Source organism: Pseudorca crassidens, chromosome 6 (assembly GCF_039906515.1).
Source record: "Pseudorca crassidens isolate mPseCra1 chromosome 6, mPseCra1.hap1, whole genome shotgun sequence".
Taxonomy (NCBI): Eukaryota; Metazoa; Chordata; class Mammalia; order Artiodactyla; family Delphinidae; genus Pseudorca; species Pseudorca crassidens.
Window position 1 is genome coordinate 54,431,583 of NC_090301.1, and position 18,345 is coordinate 54,449,927.

The window sequence follows — 18,345 nt, forward strand, 5'->3', positions numbered from 1 at the left end:
GTGTGTGTGTATGTATGTGTGTGTGTGTGTATATATAGATATAGATATAGATATGTATAAAACTGTTCCTTCAGTTTCTACTAAAGCAGGGGCAACCAGTAACTACTGTAAACCTACTTCATTTTAAAATATGGTTGAATATAGACACAAGGAAAGAAGAAAACAAACCAAATCAATTAATAAACACAAAATCTCACTCTTTTCATAACAACATTTTTGTCTCCCTTTTAAAAACAGAGGGTAACAAATATTGAGCCCAGTAGTCCATTGATGTCAAACAACTGAAAACCTTTTCCTCTTATTTCCAGATGTGCCAGGTCCTGTTGGAACACCATTCCTGTCTCACAACCTAACCAACGACTCCTGCAAACTGACATGGTTTTCTCCAGAAGATGATGGAGGCTCTCCAGTCACCAATTATGTCATTGAAAAGCGGGAAGATGACCGCAGAGCATGGACCCCAGTGACATACACAGCTACCCGACAAAATGCCACCGTCCAGGGTCTCATTCAAGGAAAAGCCTACTTTTTCCGAATTGCAGCTGAAAATAGTATTGGCATGGGCCCGTTTGTTGAGACAACAGATGCGCTTGTCATAAGAGATCCAATAAGTAAGTACAATTTAAAACAATTTCATCTTTAATTACTTTTTCACTCATTTAATAAAAGACTATAGTGACAAAGTAGGTACACAAATGCCAAGCATTTCATTCATTTGGCAAGCATTCGTTAGGTAAATACGTAGTCTCTGATGTTGGTAGTATTTGAACGTGACTATGAAAGAGATTTTGGGAATATATATGATTCTTCAAATCCTCCCATGTAATACTACATGGATTCTTTTTTTAATTTCCAACTTAATGGCATGAACATGAAGTATTTTCCTAACTCTAAAACTACCAACTCTGGGGACTTCCCTGGCAGTCCAGTGGTTAGGACTCCGAACTTCCAGTGTGGTGGGGTGGCGGGCGGGTTCGATCCCTGCTTAGGGAACTAAGATCCCACAGGCTGTGTGGCGCGGCCAAAACATTTTTTAAAATAAATTAAAAAACATTAAAACTACCAACTCTGGGGGACTTTGCTGAATTATTTGGCCTCAATGAACCTCTATTTCCTCATCTGGAAATTAGATTGTATTGAGTGCCTTTCAGCTCTACTCATTTTATGTTGAGATTTCTTTTGTTACTTATCAAAACGAATAGGTTAATGTTTAAACGCAATCCTCAAAAAGCATTATTTACTACATTTTCTATTACATTCTTAACATGACATTCGTCTCACTGTCATTCCACACTTGCAGCTGTACCAGAGCGTCCTGAAGACCTAGAAGTCAAAGAAGTTACTAAAGATTCTGTTTCTCTGACTTGGAATCCCCCTAAGTATGATGGCGGATCCGAAATTATCAACTATGTCCTAGAAAGCCGTCTCATTGGAACTGAGAAGTTCCACAAAGTTACAAATGACAACTTGCTTAGCAGGAAGTACAGTGTGAAAGGCTTAAAAGAAGGCGATACCTATGAGTACCGTGTCAGTGCCATCAATATTGTTGGACAAGGCAAACCATCATTTTGCACCAAGCCAATCGCTTGCAAGGATGAGCTAGGTATGTGTCAAATGCAGCTTACACTTTGAAAACGTGTACACTTATAGGTTTACCTTAAGACATCAAACTGACTTTCCTTTATACGTTTCAGCTCCTCCAACGCTTGACCTCGACTTCAGAGATAAACTCACGATTCGAGTTGGTGAAGCTTTTGCCCTCACTGGCCGTTACTCAGGCAAACCAAAGCCTAAGGTTACTTGGTTCAAAGATGAAGTTGATGTGCTAGAAGATGACTGCACTCATATAAAGACCTCGCCAACAACACTTGCTCTAGAGAAGCTCAAGGCCAAGCGTTCAGATTCTGGCAAATACTGTGTGGTTGTGGAGAACAGTACAGGCTCCAGGAAAGGTTTCTGTCAAGTTAATGTCGTTGGTAAGTATTATTTAGCAAGAATTAGAGACATTCTGTTCTTTCCAAAGCAGAAGTGGAAATAACATTTTGTGGTGTGATTTTTTTTTTTTTTTCCTCAGACCGTCCTGGACCACCGGTAGGACCAGTTGTTTTTGATGAGGTGACCAAAGATTACATGGTTATCTCTTGGAAGCCACCTTTAGATGACGGAGGCAGTGAAATTACTAATTATATTATTGAGAAGAAGGAAGTGGGCAAAGACGTTTGGATGCCTGTGACATCTGCAAGTGCTAAAACAACATGCAAAGTTTCTAAACTGCTTGAAGGAAAAGATTATATTTTCCAGATACGTGCTGAAAATCTGTATGGAATAAGTGATCCTCTGGTGTCTGATTCAATGAAAACCAAAGATCGTTTCAGTATGCATCATATTTCTTTTCAGTGATTCAATGTTTGATATTGTTAACGGGAAGAATTAAATTTCTAACATATTTTGCTAATGTTTGTTATAGGGGTTCCTGATGCACCTGACCAGCCAGTTGTTACAGAAGTTACCAAAGACTCTGCATTAGTCACCTGGAACAAGCCAAATGATGGCGGAAAGCCCATCACAAACTACATCCTGGAAAAGAGAGAAACGATGTCTAAACGATGGGCTAGAGTTACCAAAGAGCCTATCCATCCATACACTAAGTTTACGGTTCCTGATCTTCTAGAAGGGTGTCAGTATGAATTCCGGGTTTCTGCAGAAAACCAAATTGGTATTGGAGACCCAAGCCCACCATCCAAACCAGTCTTTGCTAAAGATCCAATTGGTATAGTACTAAAGCATTCTTTCAGCTTTCATTTTATCCAACTTTGTTTTCAGCTATATTCTAACTCCTTTTTGGTTTTCTCTTTTATTATGTAGGGAAACCAAGTCCACCTATTAATCCTGAAGCAATAGGTACAACACATAATTCAGTTGATCTAACCTGGCAGCCACCACGTCATGATGGTGGGAGCAAGATTCTGGGTTATATTGTTGAATACCAGAAAGTTGGAGATGAAGAATGGAAAAGAGCCAATCACACTCCTGAGTCATGTCCTGAAACTAACTATAAAGTCACTGGTCTTCGGGATGGTCAATCCTATAAGTTCAGAGTAAGAGCAGTCAACGTAGCCAGTGAATCAGATCCAGCTCATGTTCCCGAGCCAGTGCTAGTAAAAGACAGATTCGGTGAGTATAATGTTCTCAGCTGCCTTTGCAAGGAAGACAGGTTTCATTGTCTATGCTTAAGTGTAAAATATATTAACAAAACAAATCTGTAAGTACTGTTCTCTTTATTCTAGAACCCCCTGAGTTGATTCTTGATGCCAACATGGCAAGAGAACAACACATAAGGGTTGGTGATACCCTAAGACTTAGTGCCATCATCAAAGGAGTGCCGTTCCCAAAAGTAACTTGGAAAAAAGAAGACAGAGAGGCTCCAACTAAAGCAAGAATTGATGTTACTCCAGTTGGTAGCAAGCTTGAAATCTGTAATGCTGCCCACGAAGATGGTGGAATTTATTCCTTAACAGTGGAGAATCTAGCTGGTTCAAAAACTGTCTCAGTAAAAGTACTTGTATTAGGTAAGAATTTTAGTACTTGTGATGTACTTAATGCAATAGCATATAAAAGTAACTCTAAATACATTTTGAGTTCTTATCTGGATTAAATCACTTATATAACTGCATTACTTAACACTTTTCAGATAAGCCTGGGCCACCTAGAGATCTGGAAATCAGTGAAGTTAGGAAAGATTCTTGTTACCTTACTTGGAAGGAACCACTGGATGATGGTGGTTCTGTCATTACAAATTATGTGGTTGAGAGGAGAGATGTTGCCAGTGTCCAGTGGTCACCTCTTTCAACTACATCAAAGAAAAAGAGCCACTTTGCTAAACATCTTACTGAAGGCAATCAGTATCTCTTCCGAGTAGCTGCTGAGAACCAGTATGGACGTGGTCCTTTTATAGAAACATCTAAACCCATCAAGGCTCTGGATCCCCTACGTAAGTTGCTCTCTTTGGATACAAAAGTACTGTTTTACTGTTTTGAGAATATTGTTTATTCATCATAACTTCTTCTTCTTAAAAGATCCTCCAGGGCCACCCAAGAACCTACACCATGTAGATGTTGACAAGACTGAAGTCTCCCTTGTTTGGAATAAGCCAGATCGTGATGGTGGCTCTCCAATCACTGGATATTTGGTGGAATATCAAGAAGAGGGCACCCAAGACTGGATTAAGTTCAAGACTGTGACAAACTTAGAGTGTGTTGTTACCGGACTACAACAAGGAAAGACCTATAGATTCCGTGTAAAAGCTGAAAACATTGTGGGTCTTGGTCTTCCTGACACAACTATCCCAATAGAATGTCAAGAAAAACTAGGTAATTTTTAGATTGGAATTATTTTCTTTCTTTTTAAAATTATTCATATTGTGAAAATCAAAATCTAATTTCCTCATGTTTCCTTTCCAGTGCCTCCATCTGTGGAGCTGGATGTGAAATTAATTGAAGGCCTTGTGGTAAAAGCTGGAACTACAGTCAGATTCCCTGCCATTATAAGAGGTGTACCTGTTCCTACTGCAAAGTGGACAACCGATGGGAATGAGATTAAAACAGATGAACACTATACCGTTGAAACTGACAACTTCTCATCAGTACTCACCATTAAGAACTGCTTAAGGAGAGACACTGGGGAACATCAGATCACAGTTTCCAATGCAGCTGGCGCCAAAACAGTGGCTGTACATCTTACTGTTCTTGATGTTCCTGGTCCACCAACAGGCCCTATTAATATTCTGGAAGTTACCCCTGAACATATGACTATCTCATGGCAGCCACCTAAGGATGATGGAGGAAGCCCTGTGATAAATTACATTGTTGAGAAAAAAGACACAAAGAAAGACACATGGGGTGTTGTCTCTTCAGGAAGCAGTAAGACAAAGCTGAAAGTCCCACATCTGCAGAAGGGCTGTGAATATGTCTTCCGAGTGAAAGCAGAGAATAAGATTGGTGTTGGCCCTCCCCTTGACTCCATACCTACTGTTGCTAAACATAAGTTTAGTCCTCCATCTCCTCCCGGTAAACCAGTAGTTACTGACATTACTGAAAATGCTGCAACAGTGTCTTGGACTCTGCCAAAATCTGATGGTGGCAGTCCAATAACTGGTTACTATGTGGAACGTCGAGAAGTAACAGGCAAATGGATGAGGGTCAACAAAACACCTCTAGTGGACATGAAGTTTAGAGTGACTGGACTCTATGAGGGAAATACATATGAGTTTAGAGCTTTTGCTGAGAATCTTGCAGGACTAAGCAATCCGTCCCCAAGTTCTGATCCAATAAAAGCTTGCCGGCCCATCAAACCACCTGGACCACCTATTAATCCTAAGCTGAAAGACAAGACCAGAGAAACAGCTGACCTGGTGTGGACAAAGCCTCTCAGTGATGGTGGTAGCCCCATTCTGGGCTATGTAGTGGAATGTCAGAAAGCTGGAGCAACACAGTGGAGCAGGATTAATAAAGATGAACTCATTAGGCAATGTGCCTTTAGGGTACCTGGACTAATTGAAGGAAATGAGTACAGATTCCGAATAAAGGCAGCTAATATTGTGGGAGAGGGAGAGCCAAGAGAGCTAGCAGAATCTGTGATTGCAAAGGACATCCTTCATCCTCCAGAAGTAGAACTTGATGTTACCTGTCGTGATGTTATTACCGTTAGGGTGGGCCAAACTATCCGCATTCTTGCTCGGGTCAAAGGCAGACCTCAACCAGACATAACTTGGTCCAAGGAAGGCAAAGTATTGGCCCGAGAAAAGCGGGTTGACCTAATTCACGATCTACCTCGTGCTGAGTTGCAAATTAAAGAAGCTGTTAGAGCTGATCACGGCAAGTATATCATCTCAGCTAAGAACAGCAGTGGACATGCCCAAGGTTCTGCTATCGTTAATGTCCTTGACAGACCTGGACCTTGCCAGAATTTAAAGATCAGCAACGTAACCAAAGAGAACTGTACAATTTCTTGGGAAAACCCTCTAGATAACGGTGGCTCAGAAATAACAAACTTCATAGTGGAATATCGCAAACCAAACCAGAAAGGCTGGTCAATTGTTGCTTCAGATGTCACTAAGCGATTAATCAAGGCCAACCTTTTAGCCAACCATGAATACTATTTCCGAGTTTGTGCAGAAAATAAAGTAGGTGTTGGGCCAACCACTGAAACAAAAACTCCAATTCTGGCTATTAACCCTATTGATAGACCAGGTGAGCCTGAAAACCTTCATATTGCAGATAAAGGAAAGACATTTGTCTACCTAAAATGGAGGCGGCCTGCTTATGATGGTGGTAGCCCAAATCTATCATATCATGTTGAAAGGAAGCTGAAGGGCTCTGATGACTGGGAAAGAGTACATAAAGGAGGCATTAAAGAAACCCACTACATGGTTGACAAATGTGTTGAAAACCAGATTTATGAGTTCAGAGTGCAAACGAAGAATGAAGGTGGGGAAAGTGACTGGGTGAAGACAGAGGAAGTTGTTGTAAAGGAAGACCTGCAGAAACCAGTACTTGATCTGAAATTAAGTGGTGTGCTAACTGTCAAAGCAGGGGACACCATTCGACTTGAGGCAGGTGTTAGAGGCAAACCATTTCCAGAAGTTTCATGGACGAAGGACAAAGATGCGACAGACTTAACAAGATCACCAAGGGTCAACATTGCTACCAGTGGTGATTCATCTAAATTTTCTCTTACTAAAGCAAAGCGAAGTGATGGTGGTAAATATGTAATTACAGCAACTAACATAGCTGGCAGTTTTGTGGCCTTTGCCACTGTCAATGTTTTAGATAAGCCTGGGCCTGTAAGAAATCTGAAAATTTTTGACGTGTGTAGTGATAGGTGTTCTCTTCGCTGGGATCCACCAGAGGATGATGGTGGCTGTGAAATCCAAAATTATATTTTAGAAAAATGTGAGAGCAAGAGAATGGTTTGGTCTACCTTTTCTGCTGCTATCTTAACACCTGGTACTACAGTAACACGTCTCATAGAAGGGAATGAATATATTTTCAGAGTCCGTGCAGAAAATAAAATAGGCACAGGGCCTCCAACAGAAAGTAAACCAGTCATTGCAAAAACCAAATATGATAGACCTGGTCGCCCTGACCCCCCAGAAGTCACTAAAGTAAGCAAAGAAGAGATGACTGTGGTTTGGACGCCACCTGAATATGATGGTGGAAAGTCCATCACAGGATACTATTTGGAGAAAAAGGAAAAACACTCAATACGATGGGTCCCTGTCAACAAGAGTGCGATCCCTGAGAGACGTTTGAAAGTACAGAATCTCCTCCCAGGACATGAATATCAGTTCCGTGTCAAGGCAGAAAATGAAGTTGGAATTGGAGAACCAAGCTTGCCATCAAGGCCAGTGGTGGCAAAAGACCCCATAGGTATGATGTTCTTGCTTTTTCTGGTATTACACCAACTCTTGATCTCAGGCACAGAGGTATTAGACAAATAAGTTAAATCCACAGCATCAAAACTTTAATCTTAGCCAGTAGTTTTCCAAATAGATCTTTTACCAAATCGCCTAAAATGTACAAACAATGGTAGATTCTAATTTTATGAAGGAAAATAAGGAGGACTGAGTCATTGAGAAATTGAATGTACTATCTGTGGTTAATTAAGGATGGACTATATAGAATTACTCATTAACGTAACACTAGTAGTTGTTAACCATGTGTAAATTTATTCTTATATAATTTACTTTCAGAACCACCTGGTCCACCGACCAATCTCAAAGTGGTTGATACAACCAAAAGTTCCATAACTCTTGGGTGGGGAAAACCGGTGTACGACGGTGGCGCACCAATCATTGGATATGTTGTGGAAATGAGACCAAAGAGACCAGATACATCACCTGATGAAGGCTGGAAAAGGTGTAGTGCTGCAGCGCAGCTCGTTCGCATGGAATTCACCGTGACCAGCTTGGATGAAAACCAGGAATATGAGTTCAGGGTTTGTGCCCAAAACCAAGTTGGCATTGGGCGCCCTGCAGAACTAAAGGACGCTATTAAACCTAAAGAAATCCTAGGTGAGGCCCTATGTTATCACTTGATTCATTCATGTTTCACTTCTCACATGATTTCCCCACATTCTGAAGTCAACTGACGGCTTTTGTGTCATTTGCAGAACCTCCAGAGATTGATTTGGACGCCAGCATGAGAAAACTGGTCACAGTGAGAGCAGGATGCCCTATTCGACTATTTGCCATAGTGAGAGGGCGACCAGCCCCTAAGGTCACTTGGCGAAAAGTGGGTATTGATAACGTGGTCAGAAAGGGACAAGTTGATCTGGTTGATACTATGGCCTTCCTTGTCATCCCCAATTCTACCCGTGATGACTCAGGAAAATACTCCCTGACGCTTGTGAACCTGGCTGGAGAAAAGGCCGTGTTCGTGAATGTCAGAGTATTAGGTGGGTTATAAACAAGCGTCTTCCTCCCCTTCAAAAATGCCTTAGTTAATAAGGAGGCTGAGGGGACTCGTATATATGATTTTGTCGTCCTTCACAGATACTCCTGGACCTGTGTCTGATTTAAAAGTTTCGGATGTCACTAAAACATCATGCCACATTTCCTGGGCCCCTCCCGAGAACGATGGTGGGAGCCAAGTGACACATTACATTGTGCAGAAACGTGAGGCAGATAGAAAGACGTGGTCGACAGTCACCCCAGAAGTCAAGAAAACGAGCTTCCACGTCAGCAATCTTGTCCCTGGGACTGAGTATTTCTTCAGAGTAACTGCTGTCAATGAGTATGGCTCCGGCGTCCCAACAGACATCCCCAAACCAGTGCTCGCAACAGATCCTCTAAGTAAGTTACATCCTTTCTCCCTCCTTTTAACTCCAGTCCCCGACCTCAGCAAAATCAAGATACCGAAACATTTTACTCCACTAATGAAAGGGCCTTCACTTGTAGAAACCTAAACAGTACAAATAAATATCTAACTCACTCACTGAAGACTTTTTTGATCTGACTCATCCGTGTCCTTTTTACTTTCAACATCCCGAACCATAGTTTCCATATACTCTGAAGCAAGTGGCATACGAAAACATTTATGCGTATTTCCAAAGGGATGGATTAGGTTACCTGGGTGATTTTTTCTTCTAGGTGAGCCGGATCCCCCCAGGAAACTAGAAGTTACTGAAATGACAAAGAACAGCGCTGCGTTAGCCTGGTTACCTCCCCTGCGCGATGGAGGTGCCAAGGTCGACGGCTACATCGTTAGTTACAGAGACGAAGAGCTGCCTGCAGGTCACTGGACAGAGTACTCGGTGGTGAAAGACCTCAGCCTTGTCGTCACCGGCCTCAAGGAAGGAAAGAAATACAAATTTAGGGTAGCGGCCAGAAATGCTGTTGGAGTCAGTTTGCCAAGAGAAGCTGAGGGAGTGTATGAAGCCAAAACACAGCTGTGTAAGTAGTCAGAGTCGTTTTCCATGCGATAAAAGTTTATGAGGATTTTCTTTCGACATGTAGATGTTTATCCCTGAAGAAGCTAGTTCCAGAAGTACTTGAAATATAGTAGAGAACAGTGGTTTGGAAACACCTGGACCCACAACAGGTAGTAAATACACCTTAAATCATGACACAGGACACACGTACATATATATGACTTAGAAAAAGTTTCTTAAAGCAACACCCATTCTTATCATGTATGCTGGCCTCAGATATTCTCAATTCGTTTCGATCCCATGCTCTTTAAAAAGTATCAGCAGTAATGCAAACATTAATTTGAATCCACTAATGGGTTTCAATCCACAATTTGAAAAGCACTAGTATAGTTCCCCACCAGAGGAAATTTAACCTCCCTGCCAAATTAACGTATCTTCATCTTACTTTTAGTGCCACCCAAGATCCTTATGCCAGAGCAAATTATTATCAAAGCTGGGAAGAAACTCCGAATTGAAGCCCATGTGTATGGAAAGCCTCATCCGATCTGTAAATGGAAAAAAGGAGAAGATGAAGTTGTCACATCCAGCCACCTGGCAGTACATAAAGCAGACAATTCTTCAGTTCTGATCATAAAAGATGTTGCTAGGAAAGACAGCGGTTACTATAGCCTCACTGCAGAAAACAGTTCTGGGACAGACACTCAGAAAATCAAAGTTATCGTCATGGGTAGGTTACGTGTTAGACAAATGGCCATCCAAATATGAGTATCAGAAACATATTTTACAGTCAAATCCCTATTCTTACATTTCTTTCCTCTCGGTTCATGCAGACGTTCCTGGACCCCCTCAGCCTCCGTTTGACATTTCTGACATAGATGCCGATGCCTGCTCCCTGTCATGGCACATCCCCCTGGAGGACGGAGGCAGTAACGTCACCAATTACATAGTGGAGAAGTGTGACGTGAGCAGGGGTGACTGGGTGACAGCGCTAGCTTCAGTGACAAAAACTTCCTGCAGGGTTGGAAAACTGATCCCAGGCCAAGAGTATATCTTCCGGGTCCGTGCTGAGAATCGATTTGGCATTTCAGAGCCTCTCACATCTCCAAAGATGCTGGCTAAGTTCCCATTTGGTATGTTTCTTTCAGGAAGAAAAAAAATTGTGTTTTCTTTCTAGTCTGTTACTTAGGCTAGAAACTGATATTTCCCTGAACTTCATCTCCAGATGTTCCCAGTGAACCCAAGAATGCACGAGTCACTAAAGTCAACAAAGACTGCATATTCGTGGCGTGGGATAGACCAGACAGCGATGGAGGGAGCCCCATTACCGGCTACCTGATTGAACGCAAAGAAAGAAACAGTTTGCTCTGGGTGAAAGCTAACGATTCCCCTGTCCGGTCAACTGAATATCCCTGTCCTGGCCTGGTAGAAGGCCTTGAGTATTCATTCAGAATCTATGCCCTAAATAAAGCTGGACCCAGCCCACCCAGCAAACCAACTGAATATGTAACTGCGAGAACGCCAGTTGGTGAGTAACTTTTTGAGTAATTTTTTTTTTTAAAGTATTATGAGGACACATTTAAATCTTGGAGTCTCTGAAGGTTACTATTTCCATTCAGGAATATGTTCTGGGTGACACTGTGAAACACAGAGTTTAAAATTTCTGCTGTTAAGATCAATGCTGAGAATATCTCTTTTGGTTTTAGATCCTCCTGGAAAGCCTGAAGTTATTGATGTTTCCAAGAGTACTGTGTCCCTCATCTGGGCCCGTCCAAAACATGATGGAGGCAGCAAAATTGCTGGCTATTTCGTAGAAGCTTGCAAACTTCCTGGTGATAAGTGGGTACGGTGTAATACTTCACCTCACCAGATTCCCCAGGAAGAGTACACAGCTACTGGCCTAGAAGAGAATGCTCAGTATCAATTTAGAGCAATTGCCAAGACTGCGGTAAACATTAGCCAGCCTTCTGAACCTTCTGATCCAGTGACTATCATGGCAGAAAATGGTAAGATTCTGTTGAACATTACAGGCAAAGGTGGACGGCACTCATAATGTATATTTCTCCTAATAAAAAACTAAATCTACACCTATGGAAATAAGGACAAGTAAAATGATAGGTACTTTGTATACAGACACTAAAAAATGATTATGGAGAATCTTAATAATATGCTAAATTAAAAAACAGGATACAAAACTGTGTGGACCGCATAATTTTAACCATACACAGGCACAGGCACAAGAAGGTGCCAAAGAAATGCACCAAAATGATAAGAGTGAAGCTTTAAGGATGCTGGAATGATGGGCGATCTTCACTTTTTTCTTTATACTTTCAGCGTTATCAAATTTCGGCATTTCTTTTATAATGAATAATGTTACTTTAAAAAAATCCCACCTTGAAAAAGACAGCGTATGGATTTCCGACTTTTATCAGTAAGAATTATATAATATAGCTTTGCATATATTAAATCCTTTTATCTTATTTCTTTCCAGTTCCTCCCAGGATAGACCTGAGTGTGGCTATGAAATCTTTGCTCACTGTGAAAGCCGGAACTAATGTTTGCCTGGATGCTACTGTTTTTGGTAAACCAATGCCCACAGTCTCTTGGAAGAAGGACGGCACGCCGCTGAAAGCATCAGAAGGCATCAAGATGGCCATGCAGCGGAGCCTGTGTACCCTGGAGCTGTTCAGCGTGAGTCGGAAAGACTCAGGGGACTACACCATCACTGCCGAAAATGCAAGTGGCTCCAAATCAGCCACCATCAAGCTCAAAGTGTTAGGTAACTAAAGCACTTCGCTAGAATCTCATGTTTCCCTTTGGTTAATGTGATGTCATAGAATTTACAAAATAATATGTGAGAAAAGATACCTATCTCGATGTATCTTTCATCATCGCGGAATTATCCTCATCAGAGAAAAAGAGCGTTTTACAGCCGAAAAGACCACTAGAGATCACATATTCCAGTTACATAATTTTAGATATGAGGAAATTAATATTCGGAAAAATTAAGTCACTTCCAAGGTCGTATAGGAAGTTAATGACAACATAAAGGCTGCAGCCCAGGTCTCCAGACCTCCACTCTACTCATTCCCTATTTCACATGTGCAAGTGAAAGACTTCACTTTTCTTTCTTATCCTTTCAGATAAACCAGGTCCTCCAGCATCTGTTAAAGTCAACAAAATGTATTCAGATCGTGCAATGCTTTCTTGGGAACCTCCTCTTGAAGATGGGGGCTCAGAAATCACCAACTATGTTGTTGACAAACGTGAAACGAGCAGACCCAACTGGGCACAAGTCTCTGCCACTGTGCCCATCACCAGCTGCAGCGTGGAGAAACTGATAGAAGGCCATGAGTATCAGTTCCGAATTTGTGCTGAAAATAAATACGGAGTGGGCGACCCGATCTTAACTGAACCAGCAACTGCTAAAAACCCATATGGTAAGAACATTTTCCTGAGGTTTTTCTCTTTTTTTTTAAACATCTTTATTGGAGTATAATTGCTTTACAAGCTATACGTATACATATATCCCCATATCCCCTCCCTTTTGGGTCTCCCTCCCCCGCTCCCTATCCCACCCCTCTAGGTGGTCACAGAGCACCGAGCTGATCTCCCTGTGCTATGTGGCTGCTTCCCACTAGCTATCTATTTTACATTTGGTAGGGTATATATGTCCATGCCACTCTCACTTCGTCCCAGCTTACTCTTACCTGTCCCCGTATCCTCAAGTCCATTCTCTAGGTCTGTGTCTTTATTCCTGTCCTGCCCCTACATTCTTCAGAACGATTTTTTTTTTTAAAGATTCCATATATATGTGTTAGCATACGGTATTTGTTTTTTTCTTTCTGACTTCACTCCGTATGACAGACTCAAGGTCCATCCACCTCACTACAAATAACTCATTTTACTTTTTAAATATTACCTTTTAGACTGGGACATTAACTTGTCAATCAATCTCTGCAGACCCACCCGGACGCTGTGATCCTCCTGTTATTAGCAACATAACCAAAGATCACATGACAGTAAGCTGGAAACCACCAGCAGATGATGGCGGCTCCCCCATCACTGGCTATTTGGTTGAAAAGCGGGAAACCCAGGCAATTAACTGGACTAAGGTCAACAGAAAACCCGTTATAGAAAGAACGATAAAAGCAACAGGTCTCCAAGAAGGCACGGAATATGAGTTCCGAGTTACAGCTATAAATAAGGCTGGACCAGGCAAACCCAGTGACGTATCCAAAGCTGCTTATGCCCAAGATCCTCTGTGTAAGTTTTCATGAGAGTGTCCAATATCCTGTGTTATAATCAACATTCAACAACTGGGAATGAGGTTTTAATGAAAATTTTCTATTATTATTTATCCTCAGATCCTCCTGGTCCACCAGCTTTTCCCAAAGTATATGATACAACCCATAGCTCTGTGAGTCTATCTTGGGGCAAGCCAGCCTATGACGGTGGTAGCCCTATCATTGGTTACCTTGTTGAAGTAAAACGAGCTGATTCTGATAACTGGGTGAGGTGCAATTTACCACAGAAGCTACAGAAAACCCGCTTTGAGGTTACCGGCCTAATGGAAAACACAGAATATCAGTTCCGCGTGTATGCCGTTAATAAGATAGGATATAGTGACCCCAGCGATGTGCCAGATAAACACTGTCCCAAGGACATTTTAAGTAAGTATTACCAGGAAAAACATACAGAACTCTTCTCATCAGTCATATTGTAAGAGGGAGTATGGGACTCCCTTATGTAGATTTAGTTATTTATAAGAATTTTTAGGGTTGGTAACTCTACAAGTATCAATACATTTTAGGAGAGCTGGGTTGGTACTTTATGGTATTGTATAATAAGCTCAATGGAATGCAAGTATGAGAATTTCATGTCTTCAAAAGAATACAGAATATAGGAATTTTATTCTGAGAATAAAAAGATTTTTTAAAACTAAGTAGTGAGCTATTTATCATTCTTAGGTTTTTATTTTCTCTTCTAATCTACCCCTCTCCATAAGTATATAATGGTAAGCTCTCCATCATCTTAATTTCTCTTCTCACCATTTCTTCTATTCACTTATTCTCCCTAACCAGTGCTCCTTTTACTTTGAATTACTTGGTATTATACTTCACCTTCTGTGTACTTTTCTTCCTACAATGAAGTGAAGAGTATATAGCGGAGTGCCTTCACTGGAAGAAAGCCAAAAACCAATCATCTACTTTTAATATACAGAGAGTTTAAGAGTATATAAGGTTCATGAGATGAGATGCAGATCCTCCAGGGAAAACTTGGGTCGGCCTATAGGATATTGGAAAATAGAAAGATCAATAATTGCTACAGAATATTAAAATCGTTGGCAACGGGACTTCCCTGGTGGCGCAGTGGTTAAGAATCTGCCTGCCAGTGCAGGGGACACGGGTTCGAGTCCTGGTCGGGGAAGATCCCACATGCCGCGGAGCAACTAAGCTGGTGCGCCACAACTACTGAGCCTGCGCTCTAGAGCCCACGAGCCACAACTACTGAGCCCGTGTGCCTAGAGCCTGTGCTCCACAACAAAGAGCAGCCCCCACTCACCACAACTAGAGAAAGCCTGCACGCAGCAACGAAGACCCAAAGTAGCCAATAAATTAATTAATTAATTTTTAAAAATAGTTGGCAAAAGTTTTGAGGATTATATTAAGGATTTTCTAAAGAACTAGAGATCAGTTATGGAAAGAAACATATTTTAGGAGTGATCAGGCCAGTTCTTGGAAATACATTTGACCATTATTACTCTGTCTTTACTCCAACATTAAACAGTTCCACCTGAGGGAGAACTTGATGCTGATTTGAGGAAAACACTCATATTACGTGCTGGAGTTACAATGAGACTGTATGTACCAGTAAAAGGACGTCCACCTCCCAAGATAACTTGGTCTAAACCAAATGTCAATCTAAGAGAAAGGACTGGACTGGACATAAAGTCAACTGACTTTGACACTTTCTTGCGCTGTGAAAATGTGAACAAATATGATGCAGGAAAATATATCTTGACTCTGAAGAACAGCTGTGGTACAAAAGAATATACCATTGTAGTGAAAGTGCTTGGTAAGTCCACTTGAAAAAACAATCATATATATGCTTAAAATGTAGTCTATGTATTTTTTACATATTCATTTCTTATCTACCCACGATTTATTCAGATACTCCTGGGCCACCCGTCAATGTGACTGTCAAAGAAATATCCAAAGATTCTGCTTATGTTACCTGGGATCCTCCCATTGTTGATGGCGGAAGCCCCATCATAAACTATGTGGTAGAAAAGCGTGACGCAGAGAGGAAGTCCTGGTCCACCGTGACAACGGAGTGCTCCAAAACAAGCTTCAGAGTTTCTAACTTGGAGGAAGGAAAATCCTACTTCTTCAGGGTGTTTGCGGAAAATGAGTACGGCATTGGTGATCCCGGTGAAACACGTGATGCCGTGAAAGCTTCCGGTGAGCAAATAAGCTACCATCCCGTCATTTTGAGTGACATCTTACCTTGGTTATCCAGGGCTTAGACTTATCGTTTCTCCTTTGCTTTAGAAACCCCTGGACCAGTTGTGGACCTTAAAGTGACGTCTGTGACCAAGTCATCTTGCAGCATAGGCTGGAAAAAGCCTCGCAGCGATGGTGGGAGTCGAATTATCGGATATGTCGTTGATATCCTGACTGAAGAAAATAAGTGGCAACGAGTCATGAAATCACTAAACTTACAGTATTCCATGAAAGATTTGACCGAAGGGGAGGAATACACCTTCAGAGTGAGTGCCGAGAATGAAAACGGAGAAGGGACCCCAAGTGAAATCACTGTTGTGGCAAAGGATGATGTCGGTAAGCCTTCAGCCATCATCTCCATTTTCCCTTTGTCATCAAAAGTGCCCTCTTGAGCCCTACTCACTGGCTTATGTAAAAATCCTTTAAAAACTATAACGATCTGAAAAAATTAACTGCCTGGCATTAAAAATAACAGTAACTTATCTCTGCTGTTTTACAGTGGCTCCTGACCTTGACTTAAAGGACCTTCCTGATTTGTGCTACCTGGCTAAAGAAAACAGCAACTTCCGTCTTAAGATCCCCATAAAAGGCAAGCCAGCTCCATCCGTGTCCTGGAAGAAAGGAGAAGATCCTCTAGCAACAGGCACAAGGGTCAGTGTCGAGTCATCTGCAGTTAACACAACTCTTGTAGTGAATGACTGCCAAAAATCTGATGCTGGAAAATACACAATCACACTGAAGAATGTTGCCGGCACCAAGGAAGGAACCCTCTCCATAAAAGTTGTCAGCAAGCCTGGCATCCCCACCGGACCGATCAAATTTGACGAAGTCACAGCAGAAGCCATGACCTTAAAGTGGGGTCCTCCAAAGGACGACGGAGGTTCTGAGATCACCAACTATATCCTAGAGAAGAGAGATTCTGTAAACAACAAGTGGGTGACATGTGCCTCAGCTGTCCAGAAAACCACCTTTAGAGTCATGAGACTTCTTGAGGGTATGGAATACACCTTCAGGGTCAGTGCCGAAAATAAATACGGTGTAGGACAGGGCTTGAAATCGGAGCCAATTGTTGCTAGACATCCATTTGGTAAGTGTCTCAAGGTCAGAAAACATAAAGCAAAACATGGTTCTGGCTTATTTATAATACATTCCTGATTATAAATCTTGCATTATCTATTTTTTCCTAGATGTGCCCGATGCTCCCCCACCTCCCAATATTGTGGATGTCAGACATGATTCCGTATCTCTAACTTGGACTGACCCCAGGAGAACTGGAGGCTCTCCAATTACAGGTATTTAGTTGGCTCTTACCCTACAGCGTTTACATTAAGATTTCTTCCAAATCTTCCTCCCTGAAAACAAGTTGAATCTGTGCTCCTTATTTATAGCACTATCTGCACATACAAAAATGTATTTTCCTTTTTTCAGTTCATTATGCATTCAGTACATGAAGCATTAAGCTAATTCATTAAGCTAATGCTTAATTTCAATGAAAACCTCCTAATGTAATAGTTAATAAAGGCTTTCTTAATGATATCTATTTTTGTAAGTTAAAACTTTTTGACAGAAGGTGCAATAAATGTCTATTCCAAGAGGAAAAAATGGCTCTATGCCTAGGTAATAAAAGTATACATACAAGCAAGAATGATTACTTGCTCTGTGCGTGTGTGTGTGTATGTGTGTGTGTACGTATGTATTTAAAAATCAGGCTACATTTGTACTTTCTATGTGAATTGACACATCACTGGATCTTTTGTAGGGTATCATATCGAGTCCAAGGAAAGAAATAGCCTTTTGTGGAAGAGGGCTAACAAGACTCCTGTTAGGATGAAAGACTTCAAAGTGACAGGACTAACTGAAGGTCTGGAATATGAATTCCGAGTTATGGCAATCAATTTAGCAGGAGTAGGCAAGCCAAGCCTGCCATCAGAGCCAGTTGTGGCACTTGATCCAATTGGTAAGTCATTATACAAAGCAAAATCCAGGTGTATTTTCTTCATGAAGAGAACATTGGTGTGTGTTTGACCGGGTTTCTTTGTCTGTTTTTTGCTTTATTTTAGATCCTCCTGGCAAACCTGAGGTTATTAATGTAACAAGGAATTCAGTGACTCTCATTTGGACTGAACCCAAATATGATGGTGGTCATAAGTTGACTGGATACATAGTGGAGAAGCGAGATCTTCCCTCTAAATCTTGGATGAAAGCCAACCATGTTAATGTCACAGATTGTGCCTTTACTGTTACTGACCTTGTTGAGGGTGGAAAATATGAATTCAGAATTAGAGCAAAGAATATAGCAGGTGCTATCAGTGCTCCATCAGAAAGTACAGGAACCATTATTTGCAAGGATGAATATGGTAGGTCTATTTCACTTTTTATGCACATAAACAATAGTAAATTAAGCATCCTTCCT

At 41.4% G+C, this 18,345-nt stretch overlaps 2 protein-coding genes across 50 annotated transcripts in view; one reads left to right on the plus strand and one right to left on the minus strand.

Moving 5' to 3' along the window:
- TTN (titin) overlaps nt 1-18,345 on the plus strand; it is a 282,014-nt gene that overhangs the window by 212,787 nt on the left and 50,882 nt on the right. For all 41 annotated transcript variants that reach the window (XM_067741398.1, XM_067741403.1, XM_067741365.1 and 38 more), the window contains 29 exons: nt 309-611; nt 1,301-1,603; nt 1,695-1,976; nt 2,075-2,374; nt 2,468-2,770; nt 2,866-3,174; nt 3,288-3,569; nt 3,692-3,991; nt 4,077-4,370; nt 4,461-7,427; nt 7,751-8,071; nt 8,170-8,454; nt 8,552-8,851; nt 9,149-9,451; nt 9,881-10,156; nt 10,260-10,559; nt 10,652-10,954; nt 11,133-11,432; nt 11,918-12,205; nt 12,570-12,866; nt 13,390-13,692; nt 13,794-14,099; nt 15,217-15,504; nt 15,600-15,890; nt 15,981-16,268; nt 16,432-17,019; nt 17,120-17,224; nt 17,692-17,889; nt 17,993-18,289. In XM_067741398.1, coding sequence (XP_067597499.1) covers nt 309-611; nt 1,301-1,603; nt 1,695-1,976; nt 2,075-2,374; nt 2,468-2,770; nt 2,866-3,174; nt 3,288-3,569; nt 3,692-3,991; nt 4,077-4,370; nt 4,461-7,427; nt 7,751-8,071; nt 8,170-8,454; nt 8,552-8,851; nt 9,149-9,451; nt 9,881-10,156; nt 10,260-10,559; nt 10,652-10,954; nt 11,133-11,432; nt 11,918-12,205; nt 12,570-12,866; nt 13,390-13,692; nt 13,794-14,099; nt 15,217-15,504; nt 15,600-15,890; nt 15,981-16,268; nt 16,432-17,019; nt 17,120-17,224; nt 17,692-17,889; nt 17,993-18,289 — 11,280 coding nt within the window. The remainder of the gene's footprint in view (nt 1-308; nt 612-1,300; nt 1,604-1,694; nt 1,977-2,074; nt 2,375-2,467; nt 2,771-2,865; nt 3,175-3,287; nt 3,570-3,691; nt 3,992-4,076; nt 4,371-4,460; nt 7,428-7,750; nt 8,072-8,169; nt 8,455-8,551; nt 8,852-9,148; nt 9,452-9,880; nt 10,157-10,259; nt 10,560-10,651; nt 10,955-11,132; nt 11,433-11,917; nt 12,206-12,569; nt 12,867-13,389; nt 13,693-13,793; nt 14,100-15,216; nt 15,505-15,599; nt 15,891-15,980; nt 16,269-16,431; nt 17,020-17,119; nt 17,225-17,691; nt 17,890-17,992; nt 18,290-18,345) is intronic.
- The window catches only part of PLEKHA3 (pleckstrin homology domain containing A3), a 138,381-nt gene that overhangs the window by 19,749 nt on the left and 100,287 nt on the right, over nt 1-18,345 (minus strand). For 6 of the 9 annotated variants that reach the window (XR_010944364.1, XR_010944362.1, XR_010944359.1 and 3 more), the window contains exon 9: nt 15,936-16,106. The exons of 2 other annotated variants lie outside the window; for them this stretch is intronic. The gene's annotated coding sequence lies outside the window, so the exon portion shown is untranslated. Of the gene's footprint in view, nt 1-9,122; nt 9,182-9,874; nt 9,975-15,935; nt 16,107-18,345 lie in introns of those variants that run through there. One more of the 9 variants, XR_010944363.1, reaches the window with a different exon arrangement.